General features: G+C 38.7%; 2 protein-coding genes across 16 annotated transcripts in view; one reads left to right on the top strand and one right to left on the bottom strand.

Annotated features, from left to right (window-relative positions):
* RBM15 (RNA binding motif protein 15) overlaps nucleotides 1-18,713 on the top strand; it is a 39,627-nt gene that overhangs the window by 14,071 nt on the left and 6,843 nt on the right. For 3 of the 12 annotated variants that reach the window (XM_077334171.1, XM_077334164.1, XM_077334160.1), the window contains exons 3-5: nucleotides 5,663-5,758; nucleotides 6,091-6,184; nucleotides 7,684-17,494. The gene's annotated coding sequence lies outside the window, so the exon portion shown is untranslated. The remainder of the gene's footprint in view (nucleotides 1-5,662; nucleotides 5,759-6,090; nucleotides 6,185-7,683; nucleotides 17,495-18,713) is intronic. The other 9 variants (XM_077334166.1, XM_077334168.1, XM_077334161.1 and 6 more) reach the window with 9 other exon arrangements.
* Nucleotides 7,007-18,713, bottom strand: part of SLC16A4 (solute carrier family 16 member 4) — a 28,700-nt gene continuing 16,993 nt past the window's right edge. For all 4 annotated transcript variants that reach the window (XM_077334172.1, XM_077334175.1, XM_077334173.1 and 1 more), the window contains one exon: nucleotides 7,007-10,657. In XM_077334172.1, coding sequence (XP_077190287.1) covers nucleotides 10,515-10,657 — 143 coding nt within the window. In that variant the 3' untranslated portion in view covers nucleotides 7,007-10,514. The remainder of the gene's footprint in view (nucleotides 10,658-18,713) is intronic.

Raw genomic sequence — 18,713 nt, 5'->3', positions numbered from 1 at the left:
TTATTAAGAATTTGGATTGAATTGGATGTTTTAGAAGGGAGTTCTGAAATTAAATGTGCAGCTCCAGCAAAAGGGCAACAAAGTGACCTTGTTTGTTTCTGTTAGCTCTAGCTAGTGAATAGCTTGCTACTACTGAGTTTGTCCACTCTGGAATGGAGTCATTTGCACACAATGTGGTATTGTACAGAATAAAAATGTTTTGGTATCACTTTGTGGGGAGCTATTTTATAGTGTCAAATTAGAGTTCACAGTATTGGAGGTTTAGATCAGCCTTTATCACAATTTTTAACATTGAGAAACCCCTGAAACATTCTTCAGGCTTTGAAAAACCCCAGAAGTGGTGCTATTATGTAGAATAGGGTTAGGAAGCAAATCTGTGTACATTCCTACCTGGGACCCCTCCTTCCCACCCATCATTGGCCATTTTGGAAGGGGAAAAATGGGTCAACAAGACCAGATCATATCACCCCATGAATGTTTAACAAATTTTTAAAATATATAAAAAATGAATTCCCACCCATTTGGGACTTTCTAGGACTTTCCAAAAACCCCAGGGTTTCATAAAACCCTAGTTGAGAAAGCCTGGCTTAGGCCTATCCCTGTAGTTTGGATGTACTGCATTGCCCTTCAGGGTATGTGGGAGGGAAGCTGCTTGCTAGAGGAACTCATGTTTATTGTGGCTAATGAAAAGTATTGTGGACAGTTTTAGTCCTTTAGCCAGGGAAGATCAATAAGACAATGATAGCTGTTGTAGGTTTCTGGAAAGATTTGAGTTGAAAAATATTCTTATTATTCTTATTTTATTATTCTTTATTAAATTTTTATCCCACTGTTTCCAGACAAGCTGGCTCATGGCAGCTTCAATATTAAAAACATAACCTCATAAATACAAGCTAAAAAAAACAGATAAAACAGAAAAACAAACAGTAATCCAGAAAGATGGCAGTCAGATAATCCTAAACCCCTATTCATCAAATTCCTTCTATTTCTGGCTATGTTCATCTGATGTAAGTCTGGGGGTGATAGGCCCCCTCCAGGGGGTCCAGATTGTACAAGCATGGGGGAAGACCCAATCTTATTGCCCGGTATGCAGCCCAGCCTCAACCAAAAGCCTGGCAGAAGAGCTTCATCTTGCAGGAAAGCTGACAATTCTGGCAGGGCCCTCAGCTCGTCCTGGAGCTCATTCTACCAGGTGGGGGCCAGGCCTGAAAAGGCCCTGGCCCTGGTCAAGGCCAGATGTGCTTCCCAGGGGCTCGGGACCCTCAGTATATTCATACCAACAGAGTGAAGTTGCCTGTGAGGGGCATAAGGAGATAAGCGGCCCGTCAGATAGGTAGGACCAGGACCGCATATAGCCTTGAAGGAAAAAAACAGTACCTTGAACCTGATTTGGAAGCAGACTGGCAGCCAATGCAGCTGTTGTAGCAACAGCTAGACATGGATCCTCCAAGATGACCTAGTGAGAACCCGTGCAGCTACATTTTGTACCAGCTGCAATTTCCGAGTCGGCAATGATGTTCTATATAGCTTGAGCTGATGTTCATTTTGACTTTGATCTAGGAAGGAAATTGGCTTTAATGGTGAGAATTCTTTTTGTTGGAATATTTCTAAAAATTAAATATAGTATAAGAGAAATAAGTGCTATGGGGGGACCCCAGAAGGCACTAAAAACTGCTCACACACTTGTTTTAGCACATCTACAGAACTGTTCACAATATGCTATGGATGTGGTTGTCCTCAGTTTCACTGTCACTCTTAAGCATTATTAGACAGTTTCATATCAGATTAATTACAGTATCGTTTCTGCTCTGCAAGTAATTATATAAATAAGAAATGTCTTTAAATACAAATTTTCATTTTGGCTTTGATTTGACAATCAAGTTAATTATTACTTGATTTTAAAAATTTTGGTTATTATGTGTCTTTGTGTTTCATTGTTTTTCCTCTCCCATTTTTTTATAAATCAATAAAACATGCATGTGCTTTTCTACACAATTCCTAAGAATAATTGGATTGGAATTTTAATTACAACTTTGGATCTGCCTACCTTACCTGATATTGTATTGGCAGTGGCTCCCATTTATATTGTTTATAATTTTGTGAAGCATTGCATGTATAGAAATGGAAAAATATCCATGGAGAAATAAAACAAAAATCTTTCTAATCTGTTTCTCCTTTTCATCCAACCCAGATTGTTCAGGAGGGGTGGATACAGTTAAGAAGCTAATGTTAAATCCATACAGAATAATGTAACTAGAGAAAATATGAGTAACTGATTTATCTGGGAGAAAAAAGGCTTAAGAGTTCACTAGTACTATCTAAATGGTGTAAAGGTAGGTTAGGAATCCCACACGTTAAAACGTACCATGCTGCTAGAAGATAAAATGGTTAAGTGTGGCTTTCTCAGCCAGGGAAACCCTGGGGTTTCTTGACAGCTCTGGGAGGGTTTCCTGAATGGGGTGGGAGTTTATTAATTTGTAATTTTTTTTTAAGTTTGTCACAAGCGGACTTGAACACAGCTATGCTTCTCAACCATATTCTGCATGTTCACATCACTTCTCGGGTTTCTAGAAGCCTGAAGAATATTTCAGGGGTTTCTCATTGGTAAAAAAGTTGAGAAAGGTTGGGTTAAGTAGATAGTATTCAGACAATGAATCAGAAATAGTAATTGAGCAGGTACATATCAGTATGCCTTTAAGATAATTTTTATGAATTTCTAAAAAAGAAAAATAATTTACTAAGTGGTTGGGATCATTATAGTAAAATTTATGACCTCATGTCTCACCTTTAGCTTCTGCTGTTTGTGATTTAGATTACAGCGCTATCAGTTTTCCTCCTTATTAGAAAGTAGGGAAAAGGAAGGTTATATTGCCTACAAATCACTCTAGTTAACAATGAGATAATATTGAGAATGTAGTGATCTGATTAGACCCTTTGAATACATTCAGCTTTGAAATATTTTATACAAAACGTTTATAAAGTGTCTGGATCCCAGAATAAGTTCTGACCGAGCAAATACTCCTGAAGAGTGGTGAACGGCTTACATCTAAGATTGATAACTTCTAAATATGAGTAAAGGCTTTTGGCTCACTTTAAAAAAATCTTCTTGTGAAAAATTGTGTAAGACGCTTGGTTATATGATTCCAGAGCAAATTTGGGATTGTATACTTTCATATGGTTTGTCATTCATATTCAGGTAAAGGCATATATATTTTAAATTATCTGCATCCTGTAATGTCCTCACAGAAACCTGCTAAAATTTGCAGGTTTTAGAATAGGTGTTGGTTTTGCAAACAACCCAAAGCACAATTTTTCACATATGTGGTGGTTTTGCCCACGTGTCATTAAATATTGGAGAACTATTGCTGAAAAGTTGTGTTGCAGTTGGTCTTAGGTGTGTACGTCTTGCTCCTAAGGCATTGCTGCTAAATAATGCCAGAGTGTCTCCGAAAGATTCAGGAACTTTAGATTACACAATATCACTATGGCTAGAGTCTTGTGATAAAAAGTATTTCCAGATATCTGGGAATGGACTAGGAAAAATTAAGGAAACATATTTCTTAATTAAATCAATTTACCTATAGAAAGTTACTCAGATATGCTAGATTAAGTTTAGTTGTCCTGTATCCATGAAATAGATTTAGGTAATTAGTTTTGACTAATTAGTATAGTATTGTATGTTTTCATTATTGTATTGTACACTTTACATATAGTTCTTTTTCCCTTTTTAGCTTGTTTTTTCTTAAACTGCTTTATTTGTAACATTCAAATTTGAGCATGATGTGGAGGTAAGGGTGAACAGTGAGAGAACCAAATTTGTGGATGACCCTAGATTATTCAGAGCAATGAAATGATATCACCACACACAAGGGTCTGAACTGTCAGTGATTATCTAGGAAAAAATTTTGGAGATAGGCTGCTGGATCCAAATACTCCATGGATAAAGGAGCATTTTCTTCATTGTATGGTCTTTCTACTGTAGCTCCCCATGTTGCATCTTGTGTTTCGAAAGATTTAAATGACTCTTAGTACAGGCTTTTTTGTGGTAAGAGAGGGAATTGACCTTTACTTGTAGTTCTTGGGAGGTGTGCTATGGAAGTAGAAAGGAAAATTTAGATATTATTAGAAAAAGGACTGAAACGAAAGTATAATATTTTATATGCCATTTATAGACATATATCTAGTCTAGTGCAAGTATATTTAGGAATACTGTGTACAGTATTGATGATTCCAAAGGATATAATGAATGTATCTAATGCAGTCTTTTAAAAGTGAATAGTCTTCATCTCATCTTATATCTAGTCACCAATTTAAGTAATCTCTGTATCAGTTCTATCCTAACTTTACTGCTAACTAATTTTAGTGTGTAACCCTAAGCTCTTCTGTTGAGGGAGGGAAATATTTCACACTATTCATTTGCTCTGCATTGTTTATAATTTTATGAGTGTCTACTATGGTCTAATTCTCTCCTCCTTCTCTCTTGATCTCAGCTAAAAACGCCCAAATGTTTTAGATTTCCTTTGTAAGGAAGAGGCATTAACCCATTAGTCAGTTGAGCATTTCTGTTTTTTCTTCCATTCTACAATAGTCTTCTTTGAGGTAAACTGACCAGAACTGTACATATTATTTTGAATATAGCTGAGCTTAAGCTTTGTATAGAGGTTTTGTATAGTATATAAGATATTTTGTTTAAGTGCTGAGGTGTGCAGAGCTGAAATCTTCATGACATTTTACTGCCCTCCTCCCAGTAGTTTCCCAGTTTAGATCCCCATCAACATAGGTAGAATTTTTGATCCTTGCATGTGTTACTTCTGTTGAATATAACTTCCATTTTGTTGTCCATTTATCCCCTTTAGAAATTTCCTTCTACAGCATTTCCTGAATGATGTAGTGTCATCTGATAACTTATTATTTAATACATGATTGACCTGGATTCTGAGAAGTCCTAGTATACATTACTGATACCCCGAGTTTCATTAGACCATTCTCCCTTACGATTTTGGGCTCTCTTTGTCCTATCATCATCAATAGTTTAATTTAAGTAGCTAAAACATACTATTAAATCTAACCAGACTGGCTGGTAACAATTGTAACACCAGATTATTTTGTTTTTGAAAAAAGGACACTAAAGGAAGTGTGAGTCTAAATTTACAAACTTGTCATTCTAACTTCTATCTTGTATCTTGGTTGAATTCCTTTGCTCTTCTACCAATAGCCTTAGTAATGATTACTGATGTTACTTACAATGCTTTAAAGCCTATTAGGGTTACTACTTAATCAGTATTGGAAGCAGTTGTGCAAAACTCGAGTTCTGGCTAGCATTATCCACAATTAAAAACAGCAGAGACATAACCCTCAAAGTGGCTAAGACTATGAAGGCAAGAGTAGGGATTAAGAGACCAGGCTGCCAAGTGTTAGATCCAATTTTTCCATTAACAGAAGGAATAATTTTTACCAATTCCCTCTGCCCATTGCAAGCCCCTAATTTAGCCTCAGTCAGAAGCAGCATTTCTGAGAGTTCAGGTGGGGGTCGGAGCAGAAATATGCTGTTCGGGACAGAAGAGCCTTGCATAAATGAATGTTAGTCTGGGTCAGTGTCTGTAACAACCCTCAAAAACACAATTACACAGGATAAAAAAAATGTTTTTGTTTTTTGTTCGAGGATGAAATCATACTTGATTGAGAAATGAGGAGCTGTCACTTCGTGAAGAGGGAACTTATTTGTGGCACGGATACGAGGCTTTTCTGTTATTTATGGGTATGAATTTTATATTTCAGTGTTAAAGGGTCCCTTAACTAGCTGGGCCCCTTGAAATAGTGAATGATCAAAGAAAAGAAACCAATGCAGATGATGACAAATCATGCTCCAGTGTACTTGTTAGAGAAGTTTGCTGTTTGAGCATAAAAATGGGGGGAATTGCTCAGTAGATAATGTGCCTTTAAGCTAGAGTTACTATTTGAAGTAATATCAGTATTTAAATAAATGTGCTGTAAATAAGCATGAGATAACTTTACCTGTGCTGTATCCAACCCAACTGCTTTTCACGCGAATCCACATACGATTCTATCTCATGCTTCTGTTCCCTGTAGGAGCTCTTCTTCAAATGGACCGCATGCGCCTAATGTCTGGCATATCAGAAGGACTGTATCATGTAACTAATCAAGGTGTGAGCAAAGGGTGGAGGTAGGCTTCCCTGTTTCTGCAGTCAGGTTTGCATATCTGTCTCCCAATGAGCATTGCCATTGATAGAAAAGTTCTTTTCGTTCTAAATAGTGATGAGACAGCATTTATTGTTGCAAACACATGGGGACTTTGTTCAAAGAATCACTTACCACTATCATATTTGTATCTTACTCTTCTTGAACAACACAGGATGGTACAAGGGATTTTTCTTTCTTCCATTTTATTCTTGCAACAACCCCTTGTTGAGGGTATAACCGGACCAAGATCACTCAGTGAGGTTCAAACTTGGATTCCACAATGAACCTCAATGAAAAATACCTTGTTAGTGGGGAAGTGAAGGATATTAGATAGGAAGAAGAGATATGTGACTTAAAATGAGAATGCTCTTTCCTTTCAATAGAGTACAATCATTTTAAGTCTCATATCTCTTCTTCCTATCTAATATCCTACTTTTACCTCACTCACATTTTCCCTACAAAATGTCCTAGAAGTGAAGCAAGAGAGCCTCTTGTGGCGCAGAGTGGTAAGGCAGCCATCTGAAAGCTTTGCCCATAAGGCTGGGAGTTCAATCCCAGCAGCCGGCTCAAGGTTGACTCAGCCTTCCATCCTTCCGAGGTCGGTAAAATGAGTACCCAGCTTGCTGGGGGGTAAACGGTCATGACTGGGGAAGGCACTGGCAAACCACCCCGTATTGAGTCTGCCATGAAAACGCTAGAGGGCGTCACTCCAAGGGTCAGACATGACTCGGTGCTTGCACAGGGGATACCTTTACCTTTACCTTTACGCAAGAAGGTGAGGGTAAAGAATGTTGCTTGAACAACACACAGTCCAGAATATTTTTATTTTAACTTTTAGACTGCCCTACCACACCAAGTGGGCTCAGAGCACTATACAACACATACATGTATTTAAAACATTAAAACATAATAAAACATTTTAAAATTCTACTATACATTTTTCTCTCCTACTGTTATCTTCTTAGCCGTTCTATTGGAGCACTGTTGACACCCCCCCTAAGTTTGATCCATATATAACCACAAACAGAAGAGACAAATGGTATACTCAGGTGTCATCAACAAGTTGTAATTTCTTCATGATCTGTATAAGCCTGAAACCCTAGGGTTCATACGTGTCCTTCTTCAAGAACATTACATTCTTTCTTGTTGGATAAGTCTACCATCTAACTACCTTTTTTTGTGTGTGTGTGTATGATATCCAAACTGAGAGATTTTAACTAACTGGGATTGCTTACAGAGCAAGTTTGTGGGCAGAGAGAAACTAATTTCTTTAAGTGACCAAGTATGAACATCACAGTAAATTGAAATTAGATGGAAGATCTTGTCAACCAAGAAGTTTTCAGCCTCAGTTCTTTATTAGGGGGAATGGTAGGAAGGAGCATGCAAGCTTAGATTTCAGAATTATTCAGATAACAAATAAATTATAGGTTTTGTGATTGAATGCAGCCATCAAATGTATTTATTCTTTTATATGCCTTTCAGTGAGGACTGAAAACGGCTTACAGCATCTTCTCTATTTTCTCTTCAAAACAACCCTGTGAGGTAGGGTAAACCGAGACTCTATGACAGATTGGGTATTTGAACCTTAGTATTCTAGATTCTAGTTTGAAACTGTTTGAAACCACTGGCTTTCCTATTACTGCTGCTAAGTATGTAAGTGAAAGATTAGCAGTAGTGATACACTTTCTGCATGAAATCTGATTCTTGACTGTAATGTCTAGTGTCTAAATTTCCATGCTTATGTTGCAAATCTAAGCAAGAGATTTTCATTAAGAACGTTTATCTTTAGTAAGCAAAGCAGATGCCCACAGATGGAATAAATTGGAGATTTATGTTGTTATGAAAGTAAGGCTATTACTAAGTCAGGGATTCCTCCTAGGAAATGGCTGCTAAATTACGGATCTCTGTTAATGGGTTTAAAGTCTTTATTTTCTTGTGATCTCTTCTCACCCTATGTCTTGTGTTGTAAAAGTATCTTCCATTATGACATTGGAAGAGTGGCCAGGGGAAAGAATCAAAGAAAAATATGTGGAATCTGCTGTCTGGCTGCTCTAGACAAGTACTGACACTTTCGTTCCCTTGTACATGTTAGTTGCACACATTTGTTTTCTGGGAAAGAATTAGGTTAAATACAAATGTGCAATACAGTCAGACAGACATACTCAAGGAAAATAAAGGTCAGTGGAGTATGTAGCCCAGCACTGGTAGTGACTTGATATGCCACCTGCCTGGCACCATAACAACTGAAATTGTCAAGGCTAGCAAGCTACTTGGATATCTTTCAGTGAAATTCCCAAAAATCTTTTAGATAAAAACCATGTGCTTCAGCATTGATATGTGCTACCTGAACATGCCATGTGGATCTGTGTCTTTGGATGCCACCCGACCAGATCTAAATATCTTTGAATTCAACTTTGGTCATGGAGTTATTTTTAGCTACCTCTTATCACTAGGCAGCTGGCAATTTTAAAGTCATCATAAAGAAAACAAAAATGGCAGATTCCCACATACATCCCATTGTCTGGGGTAAAAGGTTTTGAAGGGCAACATTATGCAAGAGCTTATTGTTGTTGCTTTGTCAAAAGTGCCATTATCTGGGGATTTGCTCATATATTGTTCATACCAATGATGAACAAATGGGAGGATAGGAATAACACCCCCCCCCCAAAAAAAATCTTCTCATCACTGGTAAAGTTCCACAATATTTACTTTTACCCTTATTAGTTGGGGAAATGCTCCATCATATACAATGAGACACTTTTCAAATTACAGATTTCCTAACTCAAAGGTTCCTGAATAGACAATATCCTGCCTTATCATATGTGGTCTCAGCATGCTTATAGCTGCCCCAGAAGTGGTGTGATCATACAGTATATGGTTGGGAAGCATAGATGTACATGCCCACCTGGGGCCCCTCCTCACCCCTTCCAGGCTCATCATTGGCCATGGGTGGGGGCAGGTTGATAAATTTTAAACAGATTTAAAGTATATATAAAATTAACTTACACCTGTTCAGGAAACCAATCCAGAACCATCAAGAAACCCCAGGGCTTCCACGAAACCCTGGTTGAGAAAACCTGGCTTATAGGGTGGTGGGTTCTCCATCTTTGGAAATTTTTAAACAGAGGCTGGATAGCCATCTGACGGAGAGGCTGATTCTGTGAAGGCTCAAGGGGGTGGCAGGTTACAGTGGATGAGCGATAGGGTTGTGAGTGCCCTGCATAGTGCAGGGAGTTGGACTAGATGACCCATGAAGTCCCTTCCAACTCTATCATTCTATGATTCTAGGGAAGAGATGATTGGCATGTGTATATGCAGTGAAACACTTGTATATAATGGTAATACATGTCTACAGGAGTTGTAATACTGATTATGTAACACGAACAATATGAGAAATTAATTGTGCTCACAGGTTATCCTTGTTTTGTGTGTAGGAGAAAAATTATTCATTCTGACTGAGTTTTCTATCTTTGCTTTTGCACAGTCTGTTTAGTCAAGGAAAAGTACTTTCCTGTATGAGTACCTTGCATCCATTTATAAGTAGCTTTATTTACAGATGTTTATACACCCCTGATTATGTATTTCCCCCTATTAACCAAAGGCTAGTATCTCTGTTTTACAGTGAGAAGGCCCTGTGCGCAAAAATATAGATGAAATGGAAAACTTGTGTCCTACTGAGTTTGTGTAATCCCTTCTATGAAGCTGTATGACCTGAGCCAGCACTGTTATTATCTGTCCTCATCCTTAATGGATTTGTACTTGGCATATTACTCTTTAAAGTGTAACTGATTGATTTTTTTCCCCTTTAACATTTAAATTTCTTCCATCTTCTTCACTAGAGTTTCCTCCTTTGGCCTCCTGTTTACTCTTTAAATGGTACTGGTCTTCATTTCTGAACACAGATTTGGGCTCTTCAAAGGTGAGTTGGTTGTTCTTATGTTTTAGACAATAAAATTACGCCCCTCTCAAGATTTCGGTGGGATGGGGTGCTTATTATTTGCATATCACTGTATGTAAGAGTAATCTGGTTGTCTCCTAAGAATAGTGAAATGGCATGCTGAGACAGCCAACACACAAGATAGCTGGAGGTGGATGAGAGTCTTCAGTACCAGCTTGCAGTTCGGTCACATGTTCAGGAACATAATTATTTTGATTTGAAGCATAGGTTACTTTCATCCTGAGACAACAATTTCAGAAAGGTGACTTCTTGGTTAAAAGTTCTTTATTTTATGCCTTTCCCCATAATGAACAGGTCAGTAAATTAAAACCTTGGCAAGATTTAGCTTTTTCCAATTGGTGAAAACTTTGTCTGCTTAAATACCTTGTTCAAGTTCCTTCTTTTGCCTCCATTTTTGGGCTAAAGGTTCGAAGAAGAGTGAAATTGGAGAAACAAGGAAACAGATGCCAGCAAAAATGAAAGAGCAGGAATACGTCTGAGTGTAATCATACAACCAACCTGTAAGAGTCACAGCACAGTTCAGTTATTAAAGCATTTGTATTTCCACCAAGATGAAAATTTAGAAAATATATATATTAAGTGTAATTTTGCTGATGCATCTTCCAAGGCAATTGTTACAGACCTGATATAAGGGAACTACAAAACAGTTGAGACTATTGTGTTTCCCGGAATTATTTTTCAGCATCTGAGTAACAGTGCATTCATTGTGCAGTAAAAAGAAAATCACCAGAAAAGGCTATCAGATCTTAGACATCACTTTCAAACTAAAACCAGATCTTACTATTGAAAAGGCTAGGTAGAAATCTTACTTTGATTTATAACTTTTGAGTTTGCATTATATATATGCAAAAAGAAGAGGTGCTGTTTAATAACCGCCCAAATCTACATTGTGGCTCATGATCATGTACAAAAGCCATGATCAATGAGGGCTGTAGTGAGGAGAGGACTGAGTGAAAAAATTGGCTGGATTAAAAGAATTGTTTTTTATACTCCACTTTTCACTGCCCGAAGGAGTCTCAAAGCAGCTTACAATCATCTTCCCTTCTCCCCAAAACAGACACCTTTTGAGGTAGATGAGACTGAGAGAGCTCTGAGAGAAACTGCTCTCTGAGAACAGCTTCTAACAAGACTGTGACTAGCCAGAGGTCACCTAGCTGGCTGCTTGTGGAGGAGCAGGGCAAAAAAACAACCCAGCTTGCCAGATTAGGACCGTTTATGCACTAGGAACTTCACTGCCCCAGCTCTCATGCAGGAGTACAAATTGGGGGCGGATGAGGTGCACCGGGCCAAATGCTCCCCCATGTGAATGCAGGAAGAGGTGGGGCAACCTGCCACGACTAAAACTCCAGCTTGCAGCCAAGCATGAAACCTCCAGTGCATAAAAGGTCTAGATGATGCCGCTCTTAACCAATAAACCAAATTTGCTCATTATTGTTAACCACACTGTACGGTTAAATGTTATTTTTTTAAAGTTTGTTATAGTCCACTTTTCTCAGTGACTTGACAGATTAAGAATTAGAAGACATCTAATAAACAGTGCAACAGAAATCTGAAAGCAAGCATATAGTAAAATGGTCTTACAGAAGTAGAAATATCCTGCAATGATAGCAGGATAAAAACATATAGCAAAAATACATATAAATATAGTCCACAGTCCTGTTTATTAAAGAAGAGTTGGTTCTTATATGCCGCTTTTCTCTACCTCAAAGCGGTAAAAAAGTAAAATGTTCCTTATGTTCATTGTTGTGGCGTGTCTGTATCTTATTTTGAAAGGATGTTTAAACATTACCATAGCGATCAGAGAGTGTTAGGGCAGTGGTTGAGAGTAGAGGAGTAAACTCCCCCCCCACACACACCGGGCCTCAGTAAAAGGCGTTGAGTGGTCCCCGGTTATAAAAAGGTTGGGGACCACTGAGCTAAAGCACAACGAAAATGGGAGGCATTATGTTCTTTAATCCAAGCTGGAAAAAATCCAAAAAATATCTTATTGGTACTTCCTAGCTATTCTTTCAGCTGCATATTGATTGGGCTGAAGTTCAGCTATCCAAAATGGCCAAGCCCCAAAATTCCTGAAACCATTTGGGAGCTTTTGTGACCACTGGATAGCCAAAGTTAAAAGGCATTTAAAGGGATTATAATGTCCGTTTAAATACCTTCTGGCTGAACTCTCAACTTTGAGAAGGCATTTAAAGAGACTGCAAGCTCTTAATTGCCTTCAGAGTTCATTTAAAGCTTGGAGAAAGCATTTAAAGGGCCCATGATCTCTTTAAACACCTTCCCCCCATTGGAGATAATGGAGAATGAGGCAGCTTCTTTGGTGGCCCACAAAATTGGCCCCCCTGGGCTGTTCTATTTTAATTATGAAGTGAGGTGAAGAGAGGAAACAGCAGCTTTAGTTTTAATTTTTAGTTTTAATTTCTTCCCTCTCAACTATTTAATCACAGCAGCCAGGCAGTTGCTCCTGTATCCCCAGGAAAGTCATTTCCAAAACTATAAAGGATTTCTGCTACAGGCTTTACAAAAAATTGAATAGCATTGAAGGTAAAGCTGCATCCTGGTCTCTAACAGCAACCCTTTTGAGACTGATCTGTAAAGAATTATTAATTTAATTTATTTAAACCAATCCAAAGAACATCACCTGGTGCCTCCCGGTGTTTCAGCAAGGTAGCATGGCCTGCTACTGTATCAAAAGCAGCAGATAAATGCAGGCATAAAGGCCTTGGTCTCTCTTCAGATGCTCATTAGTTAAAGCCACCAGCACCATCTCTGTCCCATGAGTTGTCCAAGAAATTGTGGAGTCAGTCTGCTGCTACTATCTCAACTAGTGAATCAGGATGGACAAGAATCCAGGGTACAGGTGGTAGTTTTCAAAGAATGAACAACTATACCCACAGCCACTATAACTTGAGAGAGTTTTGTGTTAAAGATATGACAACTTTTAGTAGATAACACTCCTATGCATATTCCCAATCAATAATAGCTTACAATACCACCACCTGTAAAATGGAATAATTATAAGTTTGAATTATGAATGTTAAACTAGTTTATATATTGCCCTTGCATATTTAAACAAGGCTTTTGTGTAAGAGTATGTGAACGGGGAGCATCTGTAGCATCTTATGTATTTCAGATTTAATAGTGTACTCCGAAGTAGAGCCTCTTGTGGTGCAGAGTGGTAAGGCAGAAGACATGCTGTCTGAAGCTCTGCCCATGAGGCTGGGAGTTCAATCCCAGCAGCCGGCTCAAGGTTGACTCAGCCTTCCATCCTTCCGAGGTTGGTAAAATGAGTACCCAGCTTGCTGGGGGGTAAACGGTAATGACTGGGGAAGGCACTGGCAAACCACCCTGTATTGAGTCTGCCATGAAAACGCTGGAGGGCGTCACCCCAAGGGTCAGACATGACTCGGTGCTTGCACCTTTACCTTTAAGTAGAGTTTTATGCCCTTTAAATTACATTGAGATTTTACGTAGGAGTGCACTGTAGATCAGGAGACAGAATTCACCTTACTTTTAAATTCTTCCAGATCTCTTTTAGCAATGTTTCTACAGTCTTTGTTATGCCAGAGCGTTTCCTGGCATAAGGAAAACAAGGAGACTTTGGACTTGTATACCTCAAAGTCTGGAGTGTAGCATAGCAGACTGCATTTCTATTAAAAATCCTGCTGTGTGTGCATAATCCTTCAAATGTAGCTCTTTACAGCCTGACCACGGTTGGAGGTTTTCTTGATTCTGAATCCTACCACTGTGTAATCTTTGTGGAAAGATTGTTCTACATGTTTTTGCTAGCTTTTATCATTTTAGATTATATAGATCTGGGTTGATCTCAAGACTAAATATATCTGGTTCTTTTAACTTTAGGTTATGCTTGTAAAGCCATATTTTTGATCTGTTCCAAATTCTGTCTCACTTTTCTATACCATCCTCAACAGTCAGTCAGTCAGTCAGTAACCTTTTATTGGCATAAAAAGTATAAGACATATAAAAATAGGGTTTAAAATTTCAACAAAATAATAAAATGGGGTTACATGACCAAACAGATCTTAAAATGATTAAATAAACTATAAGAGATAAAATACAAGGTAGGCAGCATATTATAAAAGCATCTTAGTTAAAACTCTGGCAACTAAAATGGTTATCTCTGGGTCTTTGTCAGAGAGCAGAAATTGCAAGGTCATAGATTTACTTACAGAAGGCTTGTTTCCCAGCAAGGCAACAAAGCTGTCATCCCGACACTGCTCATATAAGGGGCAGTCTAACAAAATGTGTGAGACCAGAACCACACGGACAGAGTCTCGCATGGTATGGGATATGGTGGAATCTTCCCTCTAAGACCTTTGAGGGGAAAGCATTCATTCGTGCGAGGAGAAAAGCTCTTCTCAGGGGTGGGACATCAAGGAGATGCAAATATGAAGGCATAATATTTCTCTGCATAATGATGCCAAAGAATGCTGGTGAGCAGACTCGAGGCTGGGTAGGTATGAGTTCCTGCTGCTCATGGTCTAAAATTCTCTGTTTAATAATCCGGAAGATACATTTTTCTTCCAGAGGTAGTAGGGAGTTCAGATCGATGCCAGTGGAGACTAATTTTTGTTCAATAGCCTGGAACCATTGAAATTTAAGAGGGTCACTTTTTAGACAAGTTAAAAGGCTGCCAGTTTCTATTCTAAAAAACAGTCTGACCCAAAATTTAAAAGTAGCTATCCAGGCCCTTGTCTCTACCCTAATTTGGCCAAATTCTGCGCAAATGGCATGGTAGGAGACACAGTTGGGAACCCCTGCAATTTGCCTATAGAAAGCAGATTGAACACCCTCAATAGATTTATTAAAGGCAGGAACTCATAAGGGGCATCCAAACAGGAGCTGGGACATTACTTTGGCATTAAAAATTTTAATTGCTGCAGGGATAAATTGGTTACCTTTCGCAGAGAAAAAGAACTGTTTTATCAAAGAAGATGAGGATTTGGCCAGATTGATAGCTCGTTGGCAGTGGGAGCTCCATTTCTGGTTATACTGGAAGGTAACACCTAGATACTTAAATGTTTTGACTTGTTCTATTGAAGTGCCTCCAATAGACCAAGTCATTGCATGCCAGCTCTTAGAGAAAACCAAAACTTTTGTTTTACCATAGTTAATTACTAACTTATTATCTTGGCAATATTGGTAAAAGGTGGATAAGTATCGTTGTAAGCCAACCCTTGTATATGAGAGTATTGTAGTATCGTCGGCATACAACAACAAAGGAATATGCTGGGAACCAAGTTTTGGGGGATGACCATTAATTGGTTCCAGTTTTAACGCTAAATCATTAATGAATAAATTGAACAACAAGGGGGCCAGAATACAGCCTTGCTTAACTCCAATGGTCATTGGAATCTTAGAGGTTAAGTCTCCCTTTGAAGAATACCGGACTTGGCAGGAGGTGGACACATAAAGTTTTTGGATGAGAAACACAAGTCTCGGTTCCATACCCATTGATCGCAATTTATTCCAGAGCATATCCCTATCTATCTTATCAAAGGCACTTTTAAGATCTATAAAAGCTGTGTATAGCCTATTACCATTTTGGGACGTATATTTCTCGGCCAGGCATGAAAGAGTTAAACAATGATCTATAGTAGAGTTACCCTGCAAGAAACCAATCTGTTCAGGACCTATAATTCTTTGAGAGCGAGCCCAATCAGTTAGGCGCCGTTCGAGATGTTTTGCATAAATCTTACCTATAATTGATAATAAACTAATAGGTCTAAAATTATTAGGGTCATTATGGTCACCCTTTTTAAACATGGGAATAATGATTGAATTCAACCAAGAACTTGGGACAATCCCATGTAAGTCAATTAAGGTAAATAAGTTGGCCAAGGGAGGAGCCCACCATTTAGGGTTGTTTTTTAGAAGTTCAGCTGAAAGGGCATCCTCAACAGATAGATTACTGATGTGTATTATTGAAGAAATGCTAATGGGTCAGAAGTTCTGTCTCCAGTGTATCCACTTCTAATGTTATGCTTATAGAAATGGGGGAGAGACAAGGAGCCATATTTCTCCCATGTCTTTTTTGCAAGCCTGTTTAAGTTTCGTAATAATATGAATATCATATTAACCAGATATAACATTTTTCAAAGGATGCAGATTGTCATGAAATACCACTCTGATCACATTGTAGTGGGGTGAAACACAATCATCCTTATGAACCCACAAGGTTGTGTTTGGTAAAATTATCCTTTTCTTTTCATAATGATATTTTCATGCTGATTTAAAAATGCACCACCAGAGGGCCCATGCATTTTTCAAGACAGCCTTTATTGGACACCTATTTGAAAATATTTTGAAATAAATTCCTGTCTAAGAACTGCTACTGCTGATACTATGATGTCTTATGCTCATGTGGGTTTTTTGCTATGTCACTTACAACAGTGGAGAACATAAGAAAAATCCCACTGGATCAGAGAACGGATCCAACTAGAAGAAGAAGAAGAAGAAGAAGAAGAGTTGGTTCTTATATGCCGCTTTTCCCTACCCGAAGGAGGCTCAAAGCGGCTTACAGTCGCCTTCCCATTCCTCTCCCCACAACAGACACCCTGTGGGGTGGGTGAGGCTGAGAGAGCCCTGATATCACTGCTCGGTCAGAACAGTTTTATCAGTGCCGTGGCGAGCCCAAGGTCACCCAGCTGGCTGCCTGTGGGGGAGTGCAGAATCGAACCCGGCATGCCAGATTAGAAGTCCGCACTCCTAACCACTACACCAAACTGGCTAGATCAGAAACCTCTTCCAGCAGTAGATAGCCAGGTGACTCTGAGAAACCCAGATGACTTTGAGAAACCCACAAGCAAGAACTGAAAATCATAGTATCATAGAGCTGGAAGGGTCCCTATGGGTCATCTATCCAAACTTTCTCTTCATGGCAGGAAATACAAAGTACCTGTAAGGTAGAACTGTTCAGCCAGGCTTATGGTTGAGACCTGGACATAACACATCAAGACAATGCTGGCCTCCCTGTCTAAAATCCACCCAATCCATCTATCTTCCAAAAACTTATTGTATGGCTCCCCATCAGTTTTCAGTTTTCTTGGGAGAAGGAGGCAATTTTTATGCAATTTCAAATCTTGAATTTAAATTTATATCTTTAGACCTAAAATGTTTAATTTATTTGGATTTTAACTTATTTGCATATTTAATACTGTATTTTAGAATTAATGTGATCAGCCCTTACCTGCCAGTGAAGGGCAGAATACAAATGTAAACATATAAATAAATAAATAAAGAAGAACATTTCCAGAAGATATCTGCCCTGCCTCTGCTTGGAGCCCTTCAGTGACAAAGAACACCACACCTCCCCAGGTAACTTTTTCTGTTGTTGAATCTGTCTTAGCATTAGGGGGTTTCTAACAGTCCTCTCTATGTATGTCTTCAGTATCTGAGATTCAGTGCTGTTAGACTTCATTAGGCTGTCATGGATACTAACCATGAGAATAGGTCTGACTTGCTTTAAGGACTTAGGGCTAACAGATTTTGCTATATTTTTTGGTAGTCGATTCTAGAAGTTAACCATGCATTGCCTAAAATAGTACTCTTTGTCCATTCTGACTCTACTAGCAATGAGTTTAATCTTGAGTTCTACCATCATGAGAAACAGAAGAATTTATCTGGCCAATGTCTGCATAGCAGTCATAATTTTATACACCTGTCATTTAAAAAAGTGAATGGTTTAGCATCACAGGGAAGATACGCTAATCCTCTGTTAATTTTAATTGCTCTTTTCTGCAGCTGTTCCAGTGCTATGATACCCTTTGAATGGAGGCAGTCAGAGCTGTACATAATATTATGGCAGAGTTCGGGCTGTTGTGTTTTCTAGCCATTCCTAATACTGCATGTACCATTTGTACAGCTGCATACTGAACAGATATGTTCAGTGAATTGTCCTGTATGATTTAAGGTTGTACATGGTCTGGGACCTTAGGAGTGCTTCTCCAAGTATACTCCTCCGAGGAGCACTCCACTCCGCCCATTTCAGCTTGTTGGTGGCCCTGGCCCCAGAGAAGTATACCTGGCCTCCAGACTGGTGGAGTGAGTTGCAGAAAAAATCTGGGCCCTTTTGGAATTGTCAAGAGTTCCAAAGGGCCTGTAAAATGGCACTCTTTCACCAGGCATATGGCTGAAGCCAAGGCCAACACTTACTGACATATGAACAGCCCCCCCCCCCACACACACACACATACACACCTCCCACTCCCTACAGGTTTTAGTAACAGGGCATGTTTTTATTGTAAAAAATATTGTTTTAATGTAAATGACTTATATTTTTGTATGGAGTTTAACTGTTGTCAGCCGCCCCAAGACTGCTGCTATAGAAGGGCAGCCTAAAAATATAATAAAATAAATATTTATTTCCTATGTAGTCACAATCTATTTAGTTCTCCATCAATATTTATATATGAAGTTAGATCCCCCCCAGTACACATAACTTTGTACTCATACACACTGAATCCAATTTGTAATTTCATTGCCCATTCCTGCAGTCAGCTTGGTGTAGTGGTTGGGAGTACAGACTTCTAATCTG

The sequence above is a fragment of the Paroedura picta genome, chromosome 4, assembly GCF_049243985.1.
Source record: "Paroedura picta isolate Pp20150507F chromosome 4, Ppicta_v3.0, whole genome shotgun sequence".
NCBI lineage: Eukaryota > Metazoa > Chordata > Lepidosauria > Squamata > Gekkonidae > Paroedura > Paroedura picta.
Note: the sequence above shows the minus strand (reverse complement) of the source record. Positions and strands in the feature narration are given on the sequence as shown.